The sequence below is a fragment of the Hippocampus bargibanti genome, linkage group LG13, assembly GCF_051943395.1.
Source record: "Hippocampus bargibanti isolate YZ-2025 linkage group LG13, ASM5194339v1, whole genome shotgun sequence".
Taxonomy (NCBI): domain Eukaryota; kingdom Metazoa; phylum Chordata; class Actinopteri; order Syngnathiformes; family Syngnathidae; genus Hippocampus; species Hippocampus bargibanti.
Window position 1 is genome coordinate 6,170,717 of NC_142746.1, and position 21,958 is coordinate 6,192,674.

Here is a 21,958-nt window from a genome sequence, read left to right on the forward strand (position 1 = left end):
GCCTGCAGGGATTTTTGAAGTCCATCAGGTGTCAGTGGTCAGTGACACCGTATTAGCACAGTCTCAACACAGTGTGTCATTGTGTCAACATGCTTCATGTTAGCACTTTACCACTTTTCCTCATCAAAGCACTTTACAGCGTTACCTCATGCCTACCGATGATGGAGCACCAGGCACAACTGGCAGTTCAGCATCTTGCTGGAGGACATTTGGACTTGGTCACAACAAACCACGGATCGAAGCACCAACATCTGAGTTGGGGGAGGACAACTCTACCATTGAACCGCATTTACCTTACAAGGCACAAAGAGGGTTGCTCGAGCCTATCCAAGCCGCCTTTGGGCAGCACCTGTGTGTGTGTAGACCAAGTTTTTGAGACCGAGGCTTGCTACGCAGTCAGTGTCTGGCCATTCAGAGTTCTGGGCCTCTTTGGATTGTGAGGATTGTGGCATCAGTAGTGGTGTTAGTGTTGGGGCCTCAGGGCAGAACCAGCGACTGGTGCACACACTGCGAAGATGAAGGAGGTGAGCTCGGCAGGGACATTGATTGGTCACGGCCTCATCCTGTTGCAGGTCTTGATCGGTGGATGGTGAATGATCCACAACCACATTGTCTGTGTCAGAACTTGAGAATATCACATGACCAAACTCCGAAAAAAAAGATGAGCCGCAATTGGTCACTATCTGAGCGCTGAGCAACAGTGATGACACGTTCAATGGTTCGCAAGTGTCAAAATGTCTGCCCCCTATGATGGCTAAAATGGGTGGATTTTGCTTCTTTAATTCATCCTCAATAAAAGCAATAGTTTGCAGAATGCCATCTTTTGACTTGTTGGGTCACGTAGAACAGATAAATGTCAGGAAATTTTAAAACTTGAATTACCTTGAAATGCCTTAGTGCCCATGTTTGTCTTGCCTGGACATTTTAAATAATTGTGTTTACATACTTGATCAAATAAAAACTGATTATGAACTTGTCTTTACTCAATATAATTCCAGTGTCAATTCATTGCTTTTGAAAAGTTGTCGGTGCCAGCATAGCCACCATGTAGGCATGTCGTGACAGCGTGCGAGCAGATTTAGTCTCTGAATCTTTGATGACATTTCGGGGAACAAAATTTAACTATTTGGGCCAGTATAGACCCGAGATTTAGCTCGGTTTTTGTTCCTTTTCTCTCTGAATGTATGTGATAACATTCAAACGGTGCATATATTCAATGTACATTTTAGGAAGAAAACCTCGCCTTGTTTTTTTATAAAGACTAGGCACTAATTTCAAACACTGAAAGTTGCGTAAGTATTTTTTAGGTATAGTATGTAAGCAGTTTGGCAGCCATTGTTTTAGGCCATGACAAGCATGAGTTCTGCATACACTGCAGGGTTGCAGTAATTTATATTATTCTTTTCCTTTCGGCTTTTCCTTTCAAGGGGTCGCCACAGCAAATCAGTATCCTCCATCTTGAGAGGTTTGAACGGCATGTCTGTTTTGGCCAACCTTTTACGTCGGATGCCCTTACTGACACAACCCTCTGTATTTATCCGGGCTTGGGACCGGCCCAAGAAGACATATGTCCCTTTGTGGCTACAGAACTAGCAACTCGCTCAGTAAAAGGCTCCCAAACACAAAATGGTAATCGGCACAGCAACATTCAAAAAAGAAAAAACTATATTCACCATTTGATGACAATGCTCTGATCTTACCGTGAAATAGGCATCTCTGTCCTGACATTACATCACAAACAGAACGTTAGTCCTTTAAGATGCTTTATCTTCCAGTCAGTATATACAGTAAAGTCTCGTTATATCGATATCGGATATATCGATATTCCCGGTTATATCGATGCTATTTCTATGCACGCACGGAGAAAATTACATGCAAACAGGGTCGGATATATCGATAGTCCCGGTTACATCGATATTTTTTCGGACTCCCTTGAATATTGATATAACGAGACTTTACTGTATATCTAAATGATCATCTCAAACAGAACTTCAAAGTCCTTTAAGTACATAATTGCTAAAAACTGCTAAATTAACACAACAACAAATAGTTGCAGTAATTTATATAAACACAGAGAAGCTTGAGTTATGTATCTTCACGACCCATATCAGGAGCAAACATCATCCCCACCAGTTTTATGGCGTTGTCATCATTAGTCTCGTTGAGTGGAACAGCTTGATGGCTTCTGAGATGACAGACTGTCTCGCTCTGTCGCCCTCCGCCACTCTGGACCTTCATCTTGCAAAGCTGCACGCTGAAGAGACACCCTTTGTTGCCACCTCGTGGGGTGATTTGATCAAAAGTATTAATAATAATACATTTCATTTATAAGCGCCTTTCAAAACTCTCAAGGACATTTTACAGTCACGTGATATATTTTTTCTATTATGACAAACGCCGATATTGCTCAGTTTTTTGACACATAAAAAATCGGGAGTGGAGGGCGATATATGAAGGTGATGACAACAACCTTTTTAGTATGTATATACACACACATTTTTATTTTTCACGTATGCGTGCAGGCAGTTTTTGAATGTCCAACAATTGCAACACAATGACCCCGTTTTCTCGCTTTGTTTGTTTCTTTTCACAAGAAATGACCAGACCTACTTGCCAGCTCGAATGTTTTCGAACGTTTTTCAATAGGCGTTCGTCATGGCTTGCGTCGGTGTTGCACTGCAAAGATGTGCACCGCAATGCAACAAATATATTAATTCTGTTTTTAATAAGTGTGTGCGGGATTTATAACCGTGTGTATAAAATAAAAAAATATGTAAGTTGCGGGGTTTTACATTTCTCATTAACTTTCATGAGAAATCCGAGATATGCTCTAAATTTTCACTTTTTCTTTGGGAAAATGCTGAGATTTTCATCATTAAATATTTGTCATCGTGTACATGTACGGATATGATAATTATGGATGTAAATATATGGCAGAATAGTTTTGAGACTCTCGGCAGTGTAGAAATATAAGATGCATTAAAAGGGTTGTGCAAGTGAGCAGATGATGTTGTGTGCATGATACCATGTTGAACAAATCTCTGAAATTAGAAGAAAGTTAATATTGCTTAAAAAAAGACACCTTTTTCAGACAAACATACGTTTTATTTGCGTGACTGTGTGTAAAATCGGTCCAAAGACATGACATATATCCCCGGAATAAATTGAGCGGATTCGATGGCTTTTTCTGGTTGACCGGTAAACATCGATCTCCATTAAAACTTTGGAAAGAACTTTGCTGTTCTGACCAAAGGTCACCTCCCCCTGTAAAATATATTAGACCGTATTATGTCTATGTGGTGCATTCTATTTCCTGGAATTTGATTCCCTTAACTTAAAAAAAATCACTTGCATAATTTAACATAAAAACTGTTTATTGCACGATTGTTGTTTTACGGGGGACGCACATGTGTAAACAAACATTAAGAGTGTAACCTATAATTGGTCAATTATGATAATAATATGTCCTCTTGGTCTCCAGAGATGTGCTAGGTGAACACACAAGTCGGGTAGTCAGATGGCATTAGAAGCAGGGACTTTGCCAGTAATGGAGGCTTTCTGGTTAAGAGGCAGACTGAAACAGAAGGGTGTCATGTCAGATTAGATTTGTTATTTCCCCCCTCGGTGTTAATGGTTTGAAAGGCACCCTAGTTTGCTTCAGAGCCCATTAGAAAGTGGCGGCCGTGATACAGCCGTCATTACCACGCTGTTCCCCCGCACCGCCGCTTAATCTAATTAGATAGCCCGGCTCCTGCCTTTTGGGGGAGGCCTTCTATTGATATTCATTAAAAATACATGATTTATCACTAAACTCTCTGAGGTACGACCACACGCAGCCGTTTGAGGGGAGGAAGCGGTGTCTTTGGACAGATGCGGATTTATTCCGATGCAGTTTCATGTTTAATCTTAATGTATTCTTCGGAAACTGCATATTTACAGTATAAACAATATAAATAATAATAATAATAATAATAATAATAATAATAATAATAAAACCACTACTTCGGCTACAACTACTATTACTACTACTACCACTACTACTACCACTACTACTATTACTACTACGACTACTACTACTACTACTACTACTACTACTACTACTACTACTACTACTAATAATAATAATAATAATAATAATGATAATAATAATAATAATAATAATAATAATAATAATAATAATAATAATAATAATAATAATCACAAGAATAAGAATAAGAACAAGAAAAAGAACAAGAATAAGAATAATATGTGTTTTGCTTGTATTATGGTAATAGTATATTATTATTATTATTATTATTATTATTATTATTATTATTATTATTATACAATCCAGATTGATTGATATAGCGTTTTAACAACAGCTGAAGCTGTAACAAAGTGCTGAACATGGACAACTATTATGAAGGTGACTTTTGCAACTTCTGTAAAGATATCATAAGTGGCAATGCAATTAAACATGGTAATTATTGCAAGAGAGTGCAATAAATAAATATCTCAGAAATAATATGTTTCAGGGCGTGTCAACTTTATTATTATCATCATTATGATTATTATTATCATTATTATTAGTAGTAGTAGTAGAAGTATAGTAGTAGTAGTAGTAGTAGTAGTAGTAGTAGTAGTAGTAGTAGTAGTAGTAGTAGTAGTAGTAGTATTCATCATCTATTATTCATCTTCTCAATCACTCAACCTGCAGGGTCACGGGGATGCTTTATATTTAACAAAATACAGACAGAAAACGAGCGCGCATACTTCTTCAGATGGATGTTCAGGTCTAGTTTGTCCACCGTATTGCAAAGTTGAAACAGGTCATTTGTATGGAATGATCCAATCACGTACCCTTTTTTTCTTTTCAGAGTACAATACAGAAATCATTCAATAATTACAATCGAGATTACTTTCGTCGAAGTTGAAATTAACCACATACATATGGTCAGTGTATTCAAAAGAAACGTTTTGTCATACAAAATCACACATTAACGTGAAAGTTGACGTTTGATTCTTGGACAAGCTTCCTTCAGTGACAGTGAACAGTGTTAAAGCGTATTTGTTGTATTCGTCAACTGTAACAAGTATTTTGATCACTTTAAGGACGCTCCATTGCAATATTAAACTTAGAAATTAACGGACTAAGTGCCTGGTGGATGCTTCCGTCCCGGGAGCAGCAACTAGTTCGGGGCCCTTCACTTGCACTATCGGTTTGTAGCCACGCGGGGGCACTCGCTTCCGCGTTTGTTGCTGTTAAAACTCACCTCTGGTATCGTAAAACCACGACAAACTGCACAATCTATTGTTGTTTTGGCAACACTGGACTTGCCCTCCTTGTGTTATAGTAGTTCGTACATACATAGGTAAGGTGATCATTAGAACTGTTTTAAATTAAATGCATCGTTATACAGGGTGCATTACACTGGAATGCTCGGTAAAAAAATACCAAATAAAATAAAATGAAAATCTAATCAGACTGCTCTTAACTGTGAAACTTCCTACAATCATAGTATCCAAGCCATATTCCGTCATTTCAAACATAGCCGTGTTACACTTTATTGCATTTATAGATGTCTTTAGTTATACGGTCTAGTGCTATAGGCTCCACTCGCAACACAAAGGTCCCAGGCGTGTCATTTACTTTCGTCATTCATCTTCATAACAGCCAGTTAGTGTAAAATTAACAACGACTTAACTAACGGCGGCCATAAATGTACCCGTGCATTAGAGGCAGATGGATGGTGGTGATGGAGGCTGGCCTGGGACTTAACAGGGAGAGTTGCTCCACATCTTCATGGGGGTGATGTTGTGTGGCTCTGAAGCAAGATAACGAGTTGCTCTTTCATTGTGTCCCTTTTGCAATGACGTGAATATAAATGATGTTCAAAAAAAGATGTAACGATTAGTTGCATTCATTGCTAAAAGTGTGGATGTCCTGGACTCGGATGATTGGGTGGTGTGTGGTGTGGGAGTGTGTGTGTGTGTGTGTGTGTGTGTGTGTGTGTGTGTGTGTGTGTGTGTGTGTGTGTGTGTGTGTGTGTGTGTGTGTGTGTGTGTGTGTGTGTGTGTGTGTGTGTGTGTGTGTGTGTGTGTGTGTGTGTGTGTGTGAGTGCGTGTGCGTGTGTGTGTGTGGTGTGTGAGTGTGTGTATGTGTGTGTGTGTGTGTGTGTGTGTGTGTGTGTGTGTGTGTGTGTGTGTGTGTGTGTGTGTGTGTGTGTGTGTGTGTGTGTGTGTGTGTGTGTGTGTGTGTGTGTGTGTGTGTGTGTGTGTGCGTGCGTGCGTGTGTGTGCGCGCGTGCGTGTGTGTGTGTGCGGGGAGACTGATGTTGAAGGTGGGGGTCTGGTAATTTGGTCTATAGCTGCGTAATCCCGCTTGATTTCATCTAATACCACCGGGCAGACGCGGCGACGTGTGCGCACATCCCGCGACGTGATAATAGTTCCCTGTAAAATCCAGCCTGCCCCTGTTTTTGCAAATCTTTTAGGGTGGCTGAAAATTGACGCTTAGCGCGTGTCGGTACGCGCCCGTGCGCATGTGTGTGTGTGTGTGTGTGTGTGTGTGTGTGTGGTGCGCGTGCATGCGTCAACATGAAATTCCATCGCCAAAAAACGGGATATGACAGGGATTTGAAAGCTCTGCATTGAAATTAAGAAGACACCTGGAAAAAGCAAGAGAAAAGAAATCTTTAGCACATTACTTGGAGACCAATTTTCAAACCACGTGAAAAACATTTTGAACGAAAAATGTCATTTACTAAGAAATCCTTGGAAGTTTTCTAGTTGTAAACAAACAGTATGGACAAACACGCACTTTATTAAGTGTTCGAAACTGAATTTGACAGCCTATCGGAGCTAAATGTATGTCTGGAGGATATTCACGATAAAACTAGGGTTTTAAATATACATCCATTCAAGTCTTTTAAAGCATGTTCATCGCTTAGGTTTTAAGGGGAGATTTCCAATATAGGCAAGAGACCAAAAACGAAATGAAGGTGTAAAGAAGAGCATAGAGGGGAGTGAATTTGGGTCTGTGTGGAGGGGGGGGGGGGGCGTATGTGGATCTGATTTATCTCAGGGGCCCCTTGGTCATTTCCATATATTGAAATGCGCCCCCAGTTACTCAATTTCCCAGGAGCTGTAGTGCGTGCAGAGGAAGGCGCCCATGTGACCATCACAGGGCTGATGCTCTGTTGTGTCTCCACTCTTTTTACGACTCACACGCACACACACACACACACACACACACACACACGCACACACACACACACACACACACACACACACACACACACACACACACACACACACACACACACACACACACACACACACACACACACAGACTCACGTGCCCTCTCATTTTGGATCCACAACCAATGCTTTGTGCACTCTTTGGAGCAAAAGTGCGGAAACGTGTAGTAAAGATAATATTAAACGCATTTATTTATATTTTCTAGTACAGTAACTGCTCCCGAAGTGTGTGATGCCCCCCCCCCCCCCCCCCACACACACACACACTCACACGCCCAAATTACCTCCAGATATGCATTGAAATCAACATGCGAACATGCCCGCGTGCGGTGCACGGCTTCCCTTTCGCCGCACAATTGTAAAGTCTGATTTATGACAAGAGGCGCGCTACCAATTTCCAGCTGGAGACAGCCCAGTGCGCCATCCGTGCGTCAAGCAATTCTGTGGGCTTTGAGCAATGCCCCACGCATGCACACGTGTTTTTTGAAAACGGTGGAGAGTGCATAAAGTGGCAGTTGAGGATAAGGAGGGAGAATGGAGCAAGAGAAGACGACACTATAAGACTATACTAAAACAGACGGATCGGTTATAGTGAAAGGTCAAGGTGATCGTGCGTTGAGTTAAGGGAGCAGTAAAACGACACCTCTTTTAACCGTGGGTACAAATTGGGATTATATGGTAGCGGTTCCTAAAACTTGTTGCCCCCCCCCCCCCTTCCTGGCTTTTAAGATTGCTATGAAACCTGTACGGGGCTTGTGCTGATTTGAAAGAAAGTGTAATGAAGCTTAAGCTCAGGTGCAGTGTAAATATAAATAAATATATTTCAAATATTGCGTTTGTACTACTTTGCAAATTAAAAAAAGGATATACGTCGACGCGCAAATTCAAACGACGCATTTCTCGGCTTGAATCGGGCGGCGGTGGCTTCTCATGGCGATAAAAATGACGGCAAATATCAAATCTCTCAAAACATGCAACCATGTTAAAAAGACCGAGTCGTGCATTTTAATATGTATAAAATGGGAGAAATTATTTCTAATTGACTTGAAAATAGCTTAAATCAGACAAATGGGGACAAATGTTGACATTTACCATTTTAAGCTTTTTTGAGTCACTCTAGTGGAACTCTAAACTACAGTTGTGGTAGATATCAAAAATCTCATCCAAGATAAAAATAAAATAAAATCATTGACATCTCTACAACCTTGTGATTAGTTTCATTTGCTTGATTAAGCAACTCTGGAATTGTTCTATTTTATCACTTCTATTCATCCTCCGCCGAGGCATTCATCATTTCCATCCGTCACAGCATCTTATTATTAAGCAAATTGTAACATGAAACAGCTTTCTGGACATTCGTTTTTTTGTCCTAACATCCGGAGGAACCTGCGGTGTGGCGAGCATTGACGCCATGCGCACGCGTGTGTCGACCTGCCTCGTTAACAAGCCATGCGAACAAGTTGCAACTTGCAAAATATTTCACTCACTGGTCATGCATTTTCCCCCTTGACGTTGAACCTCCTCCGCCACTCCTCCGGCGACTTGCTCTCTTTCTCTCCTTTTCTTGTCTGTATCTCTACCGTCACCCCCAGCCCCCCTCCTTCTCCTCAATCTCCTGGCCTGCCTCCCCACACCACCACCACTAACCCCCCCCCCCCCATATTAAGTGCGCGTCCTCTCCGGTCAGTGAGCGAATCTCCGGTCTCCCGCATGAAGCGCCACTCCAACGGCGAGGTCTCTCACTCCTTCCCGTCTTCTCGAGCCACCGTGTCCCCCGTGATCGCCGTTCTCCCATCCGTCCGTCTTCATCGTGTTTCCTCGGCGGATGGCAGCACCGGCTGCGTGCTGTACGTGTGCGACTTTGCCGATATAAAGCCTGTCGTCTTATATTACCAAACCCCCTTTTATTACAAGAGTATTTACAATCTCTTCCCCCCTCCTCTTCTTCTTCACTCTTCCTCCTCCTTCTCCGACACACCACCCCCACTACCGACGAACACTCCCCCGTTTGCAGCTCAAACCCGAATCACATCTGAAAGTTATTATGGGCCAGCTCGGCACTTCTTGCCAAGGTCAACAGCTTGGGTTTCATCCCGGATCGAGTCAGAAAAGACAGGCGAAGGACTCTTGGCCACTATATGTGAAAAGTGCCCACTAAATATAATCACTCACTTATCGGTTCCAAAGGTGTGCGTAAAGTGCTCGGTGTAAAAAACGTGAGGAATGGACATCAGGTGAAACCTATGCAAACGACATTTCAAGAGGAAACTTTTTTAATCAATGGGGAGTTCATTTAGTCACTACTATTGTAAATGTGATGCTACAAACTCTGACTGGCTTTTATTGTGGTGATACAGACAAATACGTTTCACATAAAACCAGAGTGAGGTGTTATTGATGGTCATCATCGAAGATGTGGAGAATAAAAATGCCAAATTACGCAAAACATGCGCAAAAACGCAAAAAAATCCCTACTGCTTTGCCGGTGGATCTGGATTTGTGATTACTTCCAAATATTGTTTGGTATGCAAATAAACACATTGACTCCAAGTGTTTTTATGTCTGCTTGTGGCCACGCAAGCCCACGAGCCGCCTTGTATTCGTCTAAGCGTGTTCAGGAGTATCATTCTCGCCCCACTCGGCGGCACCGCTTGCCCTGTTTCACGTCCATGTCCCTTTCTCTCTGCATATTGCTTTCATTACACAGCTCGCTCTCCCAGTCCCACTCTCCCTCCCTCGTACGCGCGACGCACACACACACACCCTTCCTTGGAAGCGTGTCTTGTCCGGCCCTCCTGATCTCTGTGTCCATTGGCTTCCACCGGGTCTACTTCTCATGTGCGTCCCTCCTCTTCTTCGTCCTCCACCTCCCCTCTCCAATGATCGTCCATTGGTGTTGTTATTCGCGTCCCATCCGTCCCTCCTCCCACTCACACTCCCACTCGGGTGCCTCAGCCCTGCCCATGTTTTTGTATGTCGGGTGTCCGTCCACCGCCTGACGTTCAAGTTCGCTGGGAACGTCACGTCCGTGCACTTGAACCCCCAACCACGGGGGTGGGGGTGGGTGGGGGGAGGGGATGGGTGAGGGTAAGAGGGGGGCTTTTGCCATTTTTTTCCATCGCTCTCCCCTCTCTCCTCTCCTCTCTCTCCATCCTCATACACACACACTCTCTCTCTCTTTTCTCCGGGTCTTCTTTCTCAAAAAAGCCATGAAGGCGATTCTGCGATCCATCTTCGCCTCCGCGCCATCTTTGTATAATTTCTAATTAGTTTGTAATTATTTTTCCAACCCCCTGAATTATTTTGGTGGTTATTGTGCGTGGATGACGAAGACGCCGGATGAAGACATTCTTTTGCCCCTCCGGAGTCTCCGATGTGTAACCCCGGCGGCTCTTCCCGATGTGATCCGCACTGAGCGCCGCCGCCAGCTACCATGTCTCGCCGCAAGCAAGGCAAACCTCAGCACTTAAGTAAACGGGATTTCTCGCGTAAGTACAAACCAGAAACGGAAACATTCATGTCCACTCATTAGTGTGCTTCACTCGCTGCATTGGTGGGTGGGGAGTCATCGGAACGTCAGCCCGGGAATCCATAGGGATGGACCACTTGGACCCGCGGTCAACTGGACTCACCAGCGCGATGACACAATTCCGTAAACTAGACCGAAATAAGTTTGAAAGCCGTGTTGCAAAACAGCAATCTAAAAACACAATATTTAAAGGTGGCCGAGCCCAATTGACTCGTGCTCCGGTGCCCCGCGACGGGTCCGGTCAGTGGAGGCGCACACTCGGCTCATCCGAGCAGCTGCCTGTCCAGCGCTCCCTTTGCAGATCTCGGGAGAAATCCCCACTTGAAAGAACCCTTATTGATACATGACTGAGTTTCAACATCTGTCCCTTTCTATTTATTTTGATTTTTTCCTAAAATTAACAACAGTTGGAAGCAGCGCGGGGACATACCACCTAGTGTTTACAAACCGCCTCCCTTCACCTCAACATCGCGCTGAAGCGCAGACAGCGCAGATCGATTTCCTTCATTCACCTTTCAAATAGTAAACGTTATTACGTATGTTTCGGTGTTCATCCAAGTTGATGAACTTTCTCACCGAAACGCGCGAAAGACTTTGTGCAGTTGAAAGACAGCAACAGGAACTTCTCATTTGGTCAGGTTTCTCGTCTTTTTTATTCTACTTAACAATTTCTCTAAAGAAATGTTAAGATTCATAAGCAGCTGATGTCAGACAAATGGTTTATATATTTTAGGATTCTTATAATATCAGAGAGAGATCACATTTTGACACTGTTACATATAAAATGACACGTTACGCACGATCAATGGATCACCTACGGTCATTTATTTTCTTTATTGTTTCTAGTTTGACACCATGGGTCTAATATACAAGAGAAAAGCGAATGTAAAGTTATGTGAGAATAGCCTTGTGTTATATTGAATTTATTCATTCCGACATTTCAACTGTTCACCAAATTCAACAATACAACAATAACAACACCAACAGCGCAATATTAGTATACTTACACATCAATGGTTGGACATGTGTCGGTATGCTGATTAGCTGTCGCCCATGTAGTTGTTCGTTTTAGGCTTATTGGGGAGGATGGGGGTTACATGTGGAGTGACAGTGACCATGGCGAGAAACTGTCGCTAGGAGGCAGAGCACGACCAGAAAATCCAGCTCAGCGCTTGAACTTGATCACTTTCGCTGCTCCTCCTCAACATCGTCACAGCTCCAAGGAAGGTGTGCAGTCTTGGGAGCGAAGGACAATGTGCGTGTGTGTGTGTCTGTGAGGTGGGAGGGAGGGCTTGTGTGTGTGTGTGTGGGGGGGGGGGGGGGGGGGGGGCAAAAGGAAGTATTTGCAACATCCATCCATCCATCCATCCATCCATCCATCCATCCATCCATTAATCCATCCATCCATGCATGCATGCATGTATGTATGTATGTATGTATGTATGTATGTATGTATGTATGTATGTATGTATGTATGTATGTATGTATGTATGTATGTACATACAGACATACATACATACATACATACATACATACATACATACATACATACATACATACATACATACATACATACATACATACATACATACATACATACATACATACATACATACATACATACATACATACATACATACATACATACACACACACACATAAACCTACATATATACAAACATACAAGCATACATGCAAATATACTCAAAATCATGCATACATACATCCATTTATACAAACATAAAAATGTAAAAACAAATACAAACATACAATACATACAAACAATCATGGAAACCTATTCAAAATCATGCCTACACACATAGAGACATTTATATAAACATAAAGAAAATACAAAAACATACATACAGACATATAAACATACTAACATGCATACATACACACATATATACAGACATACAAACAGGCAAGCAGACATTTATAAATAGTCAGTCACTCAAACTCACACAGACACACACACAGACACAGGCAAACATGTGCACGGACATTAAAATCATCACATCACCAACACAATCACTTTCACCTTGCCATTATTTATTTTTACAAATAATTCTAATTTTGTATCCATTTATAAACAGGTCACAAGCAAACAGATCAAAATGAAAATTATGATTTTCAAAATATGTCTACTGCATTGGTTACATATATTTTTTTTGTTTGTATGATTATCTAAATACCAAACCACATTTTATACTGGCCAGAAACATATGACAGAATACAACATATGCTATAAATGGAGTTATACATTTAAAAAAAATACCGTAAGACAGGCGACAGCAAGGCCATATTTTGGAGTGTGAATGAGCATGCGAAGGAAATGATTGTACAATGTAATACACTGACACGAATATGTTCGATCTCCTTTTATTTATTCATTTACTTATTTACTTATTTATGTATTTATTTATTTTTACCATAACATCACTGGCCACTTTTTCTCATCCGCCACACTGCTTTAAATGTAATAAAATTTCTTTCCACCAACAGAACTACTCTAACCGTAGCCTTGTCATTGAAGACTTCTTGGCTGACATTTATCAATATTTGGGTTTTATTTTGTCACCGTGATGCCCTCTTTCCCCGTTTTATTGCCATGTGGAGCAAAAGTCAGGCTGTGCTGACCTGAAGTTAAATCAGTATGGTGCGAGGGGCGGATGTTGGAGTGAAGGGGGTTGTGGTGGTGTTGGTGAATTTATCCTATGTCTGTGTCCCAGTTTGCACACACAAGTGCAGCGTTCAAATCATAATTCATGGAGGGGGATGCAGTTCACAGAACATGAAAAAGACACACATACGCACACACACACTCGCAGCTTTGCATTCCACCACACCCTTTATCAGACAAAATCTGTACCAATCATCCAGATAATGAAAATTAAAATCTATTTTTTGATCCTCAGTGGTTTTATGTTCATTAAAATGTGAAATTGGGTGACTGAGTTAAGAAGGTCATCGAGCATTATCTGGCGAACGTCGAGTCACACTTTTCACCTTCGACTGGAAGATGGTCTTTAAAAGAAGGACACTGAATGATTTCATGAATTCAGGCCGAATGACTTTTCCTCACTTCAGAAGGGTGTGCGTTTCACAAAACACTTCTGAAAAAGTAGTTGCATATTAATCCGACGTTGAAACGATGAGTTACAGCGTTGAATGGCACAAGTTCTCGCTTCGCAAAATGCCAATATCTAAAAAGTCAGAGAGCCCCCTGCCCCCCACCCCCCTTTCCGCCCGCCTTGTCTGCTGGCTACTGGAACAGCACTTGTACAAGCAACGTTTTAAGGAAAGTTCAAATGTTATGTAAAAAAACAACAACATTTTTTTTGTCCCTGTCCAAGAATATTGTTGCCTTTTCATGATTTTGATCTGAGTTTTGCACTGTATTTCCTGAGAATCTTCTAATATGCCTCCTTTTTACTCTTCTTTTTCCTCACTCTGATCCTTTTCTTTTTCTCCGGCCTTCCCTCTTTATTTCCAGCAGCCGATCCCGTTTCCACGGCAGTCGTCGTCTCAACGGAGGAGTTGTCGGAGCGCTGCTCGGAGCACTCGGAGGGGAGCGGCCACCGACCAGGCTCGACGTTAGGCCGGCTATCTCGACTGGGTCACGAGCCTCACCACTCGCCGGAACAGGACCTGCTGACCTGCGGCCAGTGCCAGGCCACGTTCCCCTTGGCGGACATCCTGCTCTTCATTGAGCACAAGAGGAAGCGATGCCACAGCCCCCACTGTCTGATCGTGGGCCGAGGCCTGGACAAGCCCCCCTCCCCCTCGCCGGGCTTGGCCCTGACCCCGTCTCCCGCTTTGAGCTCTCTGCGTAGCCGAAGGCCCGTAGAAATTGGCATCCAGGCCACATTGGCGGATGACGACGATGACCGCTTCTCGTCGCCTCGTGGAATCTGCCCCAAACAGGAGCTCCTCCCAGGTAACCGCTTTTCACACCTCCCATCTTGCATCATTTCCCTCGGGGTTGGAACACGAATATGAAAACAAGCCTCTTGGAGGCGATCATTTGCAGTTGTCCTTTGAAGCCGGCGGGGAAATAGGTGGTGGATTTGTTGCACGATAGGAAACGGTCTTTGTTGAAAGAATGACAGATTCCGTTTTGCATTTAAACCCATTCACTGCCAGACAATGTGCAAAACGTGTCCACGCCATTGCAGGGTATTTTTTATTTTCACTCAAATTCCAGGACCCACAGAATATTGAATTTTAGGACGCCATAAACATTCAATGCAGTGTAAGAAACATTAGACTCTATTCTTTCATTAGAAAAAAATAGTTAATTCCTAAGTTATATGGGTCTGGAGTTATCGGAGCTTGGGGGCGGCTGTACAAAATGCAAATGCTGCCTCCTCGTGGAAGAAATATTGCCAGGGGTCTGACCAGCGCTTTATCGACAAGAAAAACCAGAACAATTTTGGGAATGGCGCTCCACGCCATATTTTTAATTCATGAATACATTTGAGAATGGCGGTGAATGAGCTAATATTCACACATCATGTTTTTGCATGTATTATGTGTCGCATTACATGACACAAATGATCATTGTTGGGCGAGAAGCCTGAAAGTTGCTCCAAATAAACTGTGCGGAGGCCAGTGTATAGTCTACAGCGACATGTTAAGACAAGCCTTGGACTTTTGCCGGTTTACAGATAAGGGGAACCAGAAGCAGGAATGACAAAGAGGTTATGTCTTCTGCTCTAACAAACGGCAAACTTACATGCTTATGGCAGCCCCAAACTCCTTGGTCAGCTTATACAGGACTGTATATGCTCATATGTGCGTGTGTGTGTGCGTGTGTGTGAATGTGAGTATTTATGACTCGGACTTAAATTCTTTGTAAGTAAGTGCAGCCTCTTCCTGAGTTTGGGCGCGCAGAATGTGTGTCACGTGCTCGTCTGTATGTGTGTGAGTGTGTGTGAATGTGTGTGTGTGTGTGTGTGTGTGTGCGTGTGCGCTTGCTTCTCTCATGTGGCCTTAGCAGATGTGTCTGCTCGGTGTGGTTTGCCTCTTTCATTGCCACATCTAGCCCGACTAAATGCAGCCCAGCTCGACACTCAGCGTTAGGACTTCAAACATTTTTCATTGCAAAATGTGCTTCGTAGGTTAAACATGAGATTTGTCTTTGCTGGCAATCTTTTTCCTCCCCGAGCAATCAAATAGCAGGCATGCGTAGAAAGGGAAAGGCCAGCATTAGTTAAGCTCTGAAAAGGAAAGTCATTTATATAAAGCATCTTAACACCACTAATTATTTGTTGCACTGCCATCTTTTCCTCCCCGTGCATTTTAATTAGCAGTCATTTTTAGTGACCGCCTGTCTGTACCAAATTAGCCATTGCAGAAACAGGAAGAATAAAATGGGCATGTTGATGAAACAGAGCAATGGAGAGACACAATAAAAAAAAGACACACGTTATCATTTGGTTCTTTGAGTGCATCTCAGGAATCCAAAGTGTTCCTGTTTTTTTCCATGTTGCTGTTTATGTTGTCTCGACATGCGCGGAAATTGAGTAATTGTCGCGTACAACCTCTCTTCTGCATTGAATAACGTTTAGAGGAGGAGTACAGACTGAGAACATTATTGACAGACAAACGTGCGTTTGACCTTTTCTGCAGATAGACAAATTTATGTCTGTGCAAGTAAGGGTGTGTCTTTTCTATATTTCAACACCACACGCACGTACGGCCACACACACACACACACACACACACACACACACACACACACACACACACACACACACACACACACACGCACGCACACGCACACACACACACACACACACACACACACACACACACACACACACACACACACACACACACACACACACACACACACACACACACACACACACACACACACACACACACACACACACACACACACACACACACACACACACACACACACACTTACCAGCTCAACTGGGTTATTAGAGCGATTTACATCATAATGCAGCCGCCGAGGTTGCTTCAATAGCGTTGTGTGTGGGAACGTCTTGGTATGAACAGCTGTACACTCAAAACTGGTGGCGAAAACAGGATGGCTGTGCTGTATGTCCTATCTGGGTTTAAACTACAAGTCAAAGGAAATACTCCGGGATTTTTTGTCCACTCCAACTCGAAACCAGCTTTCTGTAAGAAAAAAAAGGACACATCTACTCTGATCATAAAAGCCAGTATTCCCCTTCCTGTCCCATTGCTTTCATCCTAATTGACCCCAAACTGTCACGGCAAAGTAAATATGTCGGGAAAAAAAGTCATATCGTCGCTTCAGCCTCGATTATCTCTGCCCAGCATTCCCCATGACAAAACAACGAAGAGGGCGGACACTTCTCATTTATTAATGCTGACTTGTTGTGTTCAAACGACGTCTCTAATTATGTCTTTGATTTATCCTTATGGTAAATCAAGTTAGTCAGACAATACAAATGAACTCTGTTTTTGAGAAAACTCCTGCAGATGTATTTTGTTTAAAATTAGTCTAAAACTCATATTACAGAATGTCGTCGGTGTTTCATCACTCTTACAAGGGGAGCCTCGGTCCAAACATATCTATGATGATTTACTAGCATTCCAATTGGAATAAGAGTTTAACTAAAGCATCTTTTCCTATGAAGCTTCTTTATTTATTTATTTTTTTCATTTATTTATTTTTTTTGTTATCTTGTTTTTGTGTACCGGTGAATCTGGAGTCGCTTGTTGTGAAATGTGTATCTGTGGTCAGAGTGCGACGATGATGCTCCAGCTGCAACGCTCCAAAGAGCACAAAGCTCCGGACTCGTGCTTGGGCGCCACTATTTGCATATCAAAGAGATACGGCTGTGGAGAGGATGCATTACCTGTGTGTGTGTGTATGTGTGTGTGTGTATGTGTGTGTGTAAGAGGATGGTACAACCAAATAAGCGATGCAAAAAAAAACCCAGCATACTTTCCCACCCGCAAACGCACACACGCATGCACCCAATATGTGCTCTCGCTTGCCCATTTATTCTATTAATCTCTGACTGAGATGAAAATTGTGATATAATCCCAGAGGCAGTTCATTCAAAAAAAGCATTGCTAATGTCACAAAAGAGAATGCTTTGCATATATGTGTGTGTGTGTGTGTGTGTGTGTGTGTGTGTGTGTGTGTGTGTGTGTGTGAATGACCACATATCTCACCTCATCTCTGTATGGTTTTGCTGGCCTTTGAACAGTTTTGGGCTTTGTGATGGGCTATTTTGTTATAGGAATAGGAATGTGATGCGTGTCTGTAAATCCATTTTGAATTCAACAACCTCCTCCTCTTTGACTCCATCAGTTGCGCCCCCGTTAATGAGCTGAAATTGAGCCCGCAAAAACAACTGTTCATCCTATTGACCAACGATGTTATCGGCTGATAAACTGCGCTACCCTATCAATATTCGCTCATTAGCGATGGCCATTATTCCGACTTGCACGGATGAACCTTAAAATGTATCGAGACCCACGTCAAACTATTTATGAAAGCCATTAGTTTGCTGCTGGTGAGATTCCCATTTGAAGTCTGGTAACCTGATGATTCTTGAGCATGATTTATTGTTTTGTAATTAGCCCATCATTGCTGCTAATGCAACTTACCTCAATACATATTAGTTCGTCTCCAAGGTCCATTTATTTTCTTGCATCGTGTCAGGTCCCATTCTCAGTCCCGTTGCTTTCTCTCTCTCACTCTCTCTCTCTCTCTCTCTCTCTCTCTCTCTCTCTCTCTCTCTCTCTCTCTCTCTCTCTCTCTCTCTCTCTCTCTCTCTCTCTCTCTCTCTATTTCGCCCTGTTCTGATTCCCCCCCCCCTCTACTAATTCATTTTCTCTTTTCACTCATGCATTCATCTCCCTTCCTTGCAACATTTAACAGTTGAATGCAAATCCAACACCGCCGATTGTAACCAAACCACTTTGGATGTGTTCAGTGTGCGTCTCTCACGCTACAGCGAGCCTACAAAGAGATTTCACACACACAGACTGCCATCACTAATCTATTGATAGCCTTTCTTTCGTCCTTTTCCAACACAGTATTTATTAGTGGACTCAAGTGCAGCCTTTTTGAACTTGGCTTCTTGCGTTTGGAATGTGCTTATGAAATGTAAATATCTCTCTGGAGGCATAGAATAGCAGCAGTGGGATAACACGGGCGACCTGATTGACAGCAAAGCGAATAATTTGCCGATGGGGACAACAAATTGTAGTCTGCTTTATATTCAGTGGTTATTTCCCATCTTACAAATGTGTTGGTCCTGGATGGAATTTGTCTGTTAACTTGTCATCCAATGTATTCTCTGACTGTATCTTTTGTCAATAATTTAGAGATTACGGAGGCAAATGCATTTGCGGGTTCCTCAAGCCATGCATCCATCCATGATGATGGAGACAATCACACCTAAATATTTACTTATGCCAGCTGCATCATTTTGTTTTCATCGCTGCCAAAGCAAAAAAAAAAAAAAAAAAACTTTACACAAATAGGGTGATGAAAATGGAAGCCAGGTCTTTTTAAGCCTTCATTTCTTTGTTTGCATTAATTCAGAATGGGAATCACTTGTACTCCAAATTTGACCTCAGGCTACTGACATTGTCTCTGGATGCTCAATTCTTCTTCTTCAAAGACAATTATTGAGGACTTACTTTTTGACGACCGTATCATCTGAACAAAATGAACGATCAGACGTGTGTACAGTTGCGGGGGTCACGTCTGAATTTAACTCATTCACTGCCAGACGATGTGGAAAAATGTGTCCACACCAGTGACAGGATTTTTCTTATTCTCATTTTGATCAAATTTCGCAAGAAAAAACAAAACCCAAACACATTCGGGAATGGCAGTGAATGAGTAAAAATGCAAACTACTTTCAAACCTTGCAGATCAAAAAGACATTTTTTCATTTTGTTCGCATCCTCTCTGCAGACAGACACCAAATGTTGTATGGACTGTTTTCATTCCTCAGCCCAATGATTGGGGACCTCATGGACATGATGACAATATTATATCAAAATGTGTATGTTGTTTAGAGTTTAAGAGTTCACATGCATGTTTGCTACATCAGTCCGCTGCTTGCACAAGAACAGCGTCAACAAAAGCTGTTTTTTTTGTTGATGGAGTGAACGCAAGAAACAAAAGAGTTGACTGAAACAAGTGAAAGGCATCACGCTGCCCCCGTTCTTTTTGATTGACAGATGACCACCATGCTGGCCCTCCTCAAAACATACATTGGAAAACAAGAAAATTCAATGATTTCCTCGTATATGGTATTTAGGGTTGCGTCCCTGAGATGCGCGACTACTCGAGTGCATTCCTGCGCAAACTCACCAATGGTAGAGGATTGTTTATTGATCTGATTCTTTTGTGTTGATCGAAGCTACATTGTCAGTGTCCATGCTACATTTACTTCTTTGTAAAGCGGGTGGGGGGGCTTCTGCTTTGGACTTCCTTGCTGCTCACTGTGTGTATATATGTGTCTCTCTGTGTGTGTCTGTGTTTATTATTGTTCTTTTGGCGTGCGCACACACGGGCATGCACGTGCACCATTTAGACTGTGGATGCTACGGTCATATTTTATTGCAGGGTTCACAAACCTATTTATATGCTTTTTTAATATACTCTTGATGTGTTTGTTTTTTAAATAGACTATCAATGGCTCTTTTTGTGTGTTTCTTAAGACAGTCTGTCTACCTACATACAGATGTTTGCTTTTTATGAAGCTTTGAATCTTGGGCCAATTTCCCAAAATCTAGCTACCGGAGCTCTCCAGTGCTGGTCTCGAGCCTGGAAAGTGTGCGTGGGACTTGGCAAAATAGCTGCAAAGGATTTGTTGGTAGTTTCTGTGTGCCAGCATGTGAGTGTATGTGAGACACACATGTGTGTGACACAAGAAGCTTACATCTTACAGCTGTGTGTGTGAGTGGGTCTCATCTTTTATGTCGGCATTGGGTGTGAGTCTGTTTGTCTCACTCTCTCCCACTACCTTCTCGACTTGACATACTTCTCGTCGGTAAATGAAAAGGATGTTGATTAGCGTAAAAAATAGGATGCATCCACTCAAGCTGGAGAACATATGTAATTCATACAATTTACGGTTGTTGGGAGATATCTTGCAAGTCGTACAGGTCACTGAACGAAAAACTCAAGAGCTGCAGACGGCCATGCTCACAATTCTATAGGTGGAAAATATTTCAAATTTAAAATTGGTCCAGTTCTGGTACATTTCTTCCAGCCGAGGCCCATAACAGAAAAGTGCAGGGGATGCATTCGAACACAGCCAGCAATATTTGTCACACCAAGTTCTTTGTCTACAATTCATTGTCACCACTCACATTTCAAATGAAATAAAAACAGACTGCTCTAATTTTACCTTAATATATATATATATATATATATATAAAACCTTCCAAAAATATAAATGAAATGTATTATTATTATTAAAAAAACAGTTAAAGGAATGTGAAAAAACTTAACACATGAGCATCTATGAATAAGACCACCCAGCCCCCCCCCCCCCACACACACACACACACATGCAAGCTCACACACGTGCACAAACCGCCACCAGCAGCAACGCTGACTTTTCTCGATAATTTGTGGACACTCATTTGAATTTTAAGCGCTACTTTAATCTTCAAAGCTCATATAGCTTTATGAATATGCATGTGTGGGCAGACTTTAGTTCATTACCTAGTTGTAAATTCTAATGACCATTAGTTCCTCACAGTAATTGCCAATTGTTTTGCATTTTTGATTGGCCTATTACCATGCACATTCGTGGTGCACATCCGCCACGGTTGTCAGAGCCCGCATGTCATGTGGTGTTTGCATGTGTGTGTACGTGTGTGTGGGTTTTCATATTTCTGCCTCGGGTGATTGTGTGTGTATGTGTGTGTGTGTGGTGTGTGTGTGATGGGTGTGTTTTTTGTTGGTGCTGTTGTTTTTGGGTGCAAATATAAATGAAAGTTACGTTCTTCTTAATTGTTAAGATTTAGAGCCCAGCCAGATATTGGACATATTTAATTGACAATGATGTCTGGCCTATTTCCTCATTACAGTGCTTGTCCAAACACACGCACGCACATACACAAGATATAGTCAACAAACCATCTGGGTAGGTCTTATATGGGTCAGCTGACATGTTAAAATGATTTCTCAATGCCCATCTATTTT

General features: G+C 42.3%; 1 protein-coding gene and 1 long non-coding RNA gene across 3 annotated transcripts in view; one reads left to right on the forward strand and one right to left on the reverse strand.

Moving 5' to 3' along the window:
- Positions 1-5,988: 5,988 nt before the first annotated feature.
- Positions 5,989-8,794, reverse strand: LOC148889141 (uncharacterized). Its single transcript, XR_016116973.1, has 2 exons — positions 8,726-8,794; positions 5,989-6,646 (listed from the first exon to the last, which is right to left on the reverse strand). It is a non-coding gene; the product is annotated as an uncharacterized LOC148889141 (long non-coding RNA).
- A 1,549-nt stretch (positions 8,795-10,343) lies between these two features.
- bcl11aa (BCL11 transcription factor A a) overlaps positions 10,344-21,958 on the forward strand; it is a 48,035-nt gene continuing 36,420 nt past the window's right edge. The window contains exons 1-2 of one of the 2 annotated variants that reach the window (XM_089012267.1): positions 10,344-10,726; positions 14,264-14,707. In XM_089012267.1, the coding sequence (XP_088868393.1) occupies positions 10,672-10,726; positions 14,264-14,707 (499 nt within the window). In that variant the 5' untranslated portion in view covers positions 10,344-10,671. The remainder of the gene's footprint in view (positions 10,727-14,263; positions 14,708-21,958) is intronic. The other variant, XM_089012268.1, reaches the window with a different exon arrangement.